A 5,058-nucleotide genomic window follows, 5' to 3' on the forward strand; every position below is an offset into this window, starting at 1 on the left:
CCTTGTGATAAGGGGTACGGTGATGACAGGGAATCAACATAGCCACCTAGGTACTATAACAAGTTGCATTCCAACAAAAAAGTAATCTGCCTTAACTTTTCACCAGTGGACATTATAACTGACCCTAAATGACATACATACAAAAACCTTCCTTACTCAGTCAGCACCTACTGTTTACAATATTAGTTAAATTGTGGGAACTCGTTCACATTCATTCAAAATATTAACATTTGATGTATAAATTTGTGTTAGCATTGTCAAGTAGTGGAACCTCATTCAATAAGCATAGTTGGAATGCAATTTTAAATAATTACTAATGACCTGAAAAACGAGAAATCAGCAATACTATGATTCAATGTTATAAGCTGATGTATGTACCAGTTATACATTTCTACTCTCCAAACAGAAGCTCATTTACAATTCACTGTTATAAGTTGGTGTGTGTACGGGTGGGATCTTCCTGCTTTTTAACATCTCATCCACCGCATGTATATCGTCATCAATAAGCTCATGCAATTCTTTAGTGTAAGGATCGAAATTGAATTGTTCTGGATGCTGACGATGAAACTGTCCTTCCATGTCTCTCCGCAAACATAACATTCTGTCGGGGGTTAGTGTGATGTTCATAAAGTTCAGCATTCTTATTACAGAAGGTATTGGACGTCGTAACATATCTTCGTAATGGATCACCAGGAACGGATGTGTACATCTGTACCACTGCTCAGCTATATGTCGCCAACCTGCATGATTCTTTTTGACAAACTCTGTCCAATCTGCATCTGTGGAAAATTACGTTTTCAGTATTCAATGAATAATATCTGTTTTTATTTTTTATCCTATGCAGGAAGGAAGAATCACTAATTGTGGAGTTAAATATTTAGTTAAAACATCTAAATAGAATTATCTTTACTACCCAGTAGTACTGACAATAATTTCCAACTATTGTTACCAAGCCAAAAGGCGTAAAAATGTTCATGATGCTATATTTCCCTATTTAGGTTATTGTAATTCAACTCTATTTCTGTTTACATCTAACAGCTGTCAAAACATTGTCATTCGCTTATCATTTATAATCTTCCTCGAAAAGTATGTCGTTGTTTTCAAATTAATATTAAATTCTACCCTGAACTTAAGTTGGAATGCTTTAATTATTCATAACAATCTGCCTCTAAATTAACTCGTTTTGTTCTTCTCTGACATGTTGGAGTGACCATATTTATTTTTAGCCAATCACGTTTTGGGGCTGCAAGTGTCAACATCTCCCCTCAAGCACACAGTTGAGTTCACAGTTGAGGATACGTGTTTTGTACTTAAAAACAATAAATGTGTTTACTCCTTTGCCATGCGTATGTATGTGATTTACGTCATTTATCCCATCATCTCTACCCAGCCAAGCTACCCTAACAACTACGCTTCTAATATGATTTCTTAGAGAAATTCTCCAAGCCTTAAAATACTCTAGGTACGTAATAGTAACCGTTGCTGTTGCTATAATATTTATATCACGTAATTATATCACATTAGAAAACAAACTTGATACTCACTATTTCTGTATGACTCGAGAGACATATTTCCCATCATTCTTGTTTTTTTAAATGAATAATAAGATATGAGGGAATCATACGGGTTTCTGATTAGCAGTATCCCATACATATAGGTATTTATGTTTATACTATGACATTTATAAACCAGCATTCGTCCTTGATCGGGGTTATCAACTTCTCCTTTAAAGCCTGTAAGTAATAACACTGATGAGTTTGGTATTATTTATAAGCCGTGTTACTTATGATGTAAAAAAAATGCTAAATATTAGAGGGGGCGCTTGTCATCGCGCAGCGGGTATTCACACAATCAAACAATAAATTGTGTAGGTTTATCCGTTGTTATGGGCCCATGTGGAACAGGAAGCGGCGCGACGATCATTTGCCTTTTAAACCTTTTCGTCAGTTCAATAAACTGTGAATATATATACATGTAGTGAATTATGAGTAAGGTATGATAACGATGAAAAACTGTAGAAAATCTGCCAATCTGGCGCGGTACGTTTTGTTATGAAATTGGTAATACCCTAGACAAACAATGGTACGGCATATGTACTGCCGTATTCGTCTATATCTAAGCGTTCGGGTGATGTTATAGCAGCGTGCAATGTAACCTTTTGTGAATGTCCGAATCAAAGATAAATGTTTAGTCTCCCAAGTCCCAATTTCATTAAAATATCTTCAATATATTGAAAGGTTGAAATTTATATACATGATTATGAAGCTGTAAAACCATTACGTGTTTATAGAGAAACGACAGCTTGTCATTATTAACTGCGACAGAGGCGATTTTGCAATACAAACTCGTTGTGACAAAACAATTTTCATTCCGACATCTTTTGATGTTGATGTTCTTGTTGATTCGTATGTACATCAACCTCGGTAGTCAACAGTTAATATATTGTAATGTAATGTAATGTAATGTGATGTAATGTAAACGCCATAGGGAACAATATATTATCTTGCACTATAATAATGGCAACTGTCATACCGACGGATTTATTTGAGATTTGCTTCTAAAATCTATTAACCTAACATTGTACAGTAACGTTTCCTGGACTAAGTTTTGTCCCAAATAGAAATACTTGTAATGTGGGGAAAATACTAGCCCACGAAATGCTGCATCCGGGTCACTGAGTGAGTCTTTAGTCGAACCCGGTATATGGGAATATCTGACGTTGTACAATCAACTGTGCAATCATTACATCAGGGTATGTTTACGATTTATTCTGTATTGTAAAATTATGAGTGATAAGAATTCGATGGACGTCGCGCCGTGCATGTATGACATTTGTGTTGATAAACATGATACTTCCACAATTCAATGCGCTCATATAAATGAATTCACGAGTACGAGTTTCGACCTAGGCGCGATGTACACTAATTATCGTCGGTGACTCCTTCGATATCGTCCAATCACCAAGGAAATTACCTAGTTAAAGCTTAGTAACACACCACTCTGTATTGGTCTAAGCAACTGTTTTTACAGTCAAATCGCCCTCTTTGTTTATTTGAGACCCGCGCATGCGTGACGCAGCTACCACTGCCCTTCAAGCTACTCATTTCATCCAACATTTGTAAATATTCTGATGTATCAGGCGAGCACTTAGGAATGATTTGTGAATGCAGAGCAGCAACGATTCTATCTTAGTTCACAAAACCCTATGCAGTATGTACGCTATGCATTCATACGTATTAACATTGAAATTTGCGAATGGAGTTACAGTCCACATTACTCAAAACGAAATAAATTTAACTCATTATTAAAATAACAATGCGGATTCCATTAACATTTAGAGTGAGCAGAAAGGCAACTAATGGGCAGTACCACTATTATGTGTCATGTCTATTTCGATTGACAATGAACCCTATAATTGTTTCACCACTAGCATACTGTTTCATTATCTCCCATCATCACGTTTATTGTTCTATGATACCATGATGTCATAGGTCAAGCAAATAGTGGACGCGACGAAGAGAAAGAATAATGGAGCGTGTACTAGAGGGCGCAACAATTGGTAGCGATGTCAGTTAATAACTTACCACCCCGATATAACCCGTTGTCCTGGTAACACGAACCAGTGTAAACCCCTGTTGCAATTTGCAATAAATGACGTGTCCACGTGTTTCCTGATCGAGGAAAGCTTGTTAACCAGACCTTCTCTCTTGTGCCTTCTGCCCAGTCACCAAACTTGACACTACAGTCCAGAGTCTTGTTTTCTGAATCAACAAACCCACAGTCGTGTCACCAATTTCCACACACTTCAGGGGCTTCAATTTTAACGGGACAATAACGTCATAGCTAAATCGTCGTAATTTGGTATACAGGTATACAACATTCAATAAATCTTAGAGCAGTGGAACATGGAAATAAAATGTAATATGTATGCATACCATGTGACACAATGCAGTAAAAAACTAAGTAAGATAAGCCTAAAATAATTATTAGTAAAAGCGTCAAATAAGGTGGCCGAAGCGGTATAAATAATGGTTATTTTGTGATCCTTTTTTATCAAGACAAGTACATTTTTTGTACGTGCTCCACATACTGGCACACATTGTCAAAATATGGACGAACAACACTACATGGTGCATATTATGTTATCTGCAACGTGTACCCAAACGAAGATTTTCGTGACGAGCAGCAGAATTAACTCACACAACTTGGTTATTATTAAATGTAATATTTCGCCCTTATTTTGTTTCAATGTTCTTGATATGATTTTCCACAATTACAAAATATGAGATTGCATTAGCAAAAAGTAATCATTTGATACTCGGTAACGCCGATTATGAATACGTATTTTTTTATCCGGGTACTTGGGATCGATGTCGAACAGAGAATGTTTTCTAGTACACATATACTACCAGTGTCTATAACAATTTATACTTATCATCGCGCATTCGTTCATGTAATCAGTTTTCACTTCTCTAGACACAAGATTATTACCAAATTGTTTGTTTGCGGTCAGTTTATATAGCTGAATTATTTATGGGAGTTTCTAACAAACCTTTGATGTTCACTTTTTCACTTGGTTTTAATGAAGGCTTACTGTCATTGAGTTGGATATTTTTTCTTGTGGCCATTGCAGGTTCTGAATTCCCACGCTCTGTTGAATGACCATTTAATAACATAAAATAAAATTACAAGTAAATTATCAATTACTTGATGAATATGTCCGGCAAAATAATATGATAATGTGATTATAATGCTAAAAACCGATAAATTAAATTGCTTTCAACTTTATTAAGGGTTACGAAGGAGATTGTTTTCATTTTGGAATCACGATCTACAGAACATTCATGGAAGCACTGCTCCAGCTTTCCAACCAATGAGAAAACTTCTCGACAAAATTAAAGCGGCAATAATTTTATCTGTCGATCAATTTTATCCGATTTTCAGTAAAATATTTTATGTGTCATTAGCGTCAATTTGTAACAGTCATCGACGAATTTCCACACTAAAATCATAGCATATACGCCCACGACGAACATTATGTCACTTGCAAGTGAAAAA

General features: G+C 35.8%; 1 protein-coding gene across 1 annotated transcript; it reads right to left on the bottom strand.

Annotated features, from left to right (window-relative positions):
• Nucleotides 1-414: 414 nt before the first annotated feature.
• Nucleotides 415-4,628, bottom strand: LOC146735523 (sialate:O-sulfotransferase 1-like). Its single transcript, XM_085505892.1, has 3 exons — nt 4,553-4,628; nt 3,585-3,761; nt 415-779 (listed from the first exon to the last, which is right to left on the bottom strand). Exons 1-3 carry the CDS (start codon nt 4,626-4,628, stop codon nt 415-417), a joined length of 618 nt encoding a protein of 205 aa, XP_085362018.1.
• Nucleotides 4,629-5,058: the final 430 nt, after the last annotated feature.

The sequence above is a fragment of the Saccoglossus kowalevskii genome, chromosome 12 (genome assembly GCF_978046115.1).
Source record: "Saccoglossus kowalevskii chromosome 12, keSacKowa6.1, whole genome shotgun sequence".
Classification (NCBI taxonomy): domain Eukaryota; kingdom Metazoa; phylum Hemichordata; class Enteropneusta; family Harrimaniidae; genus Saccoglossus; species Saccoglossus kowalevskii.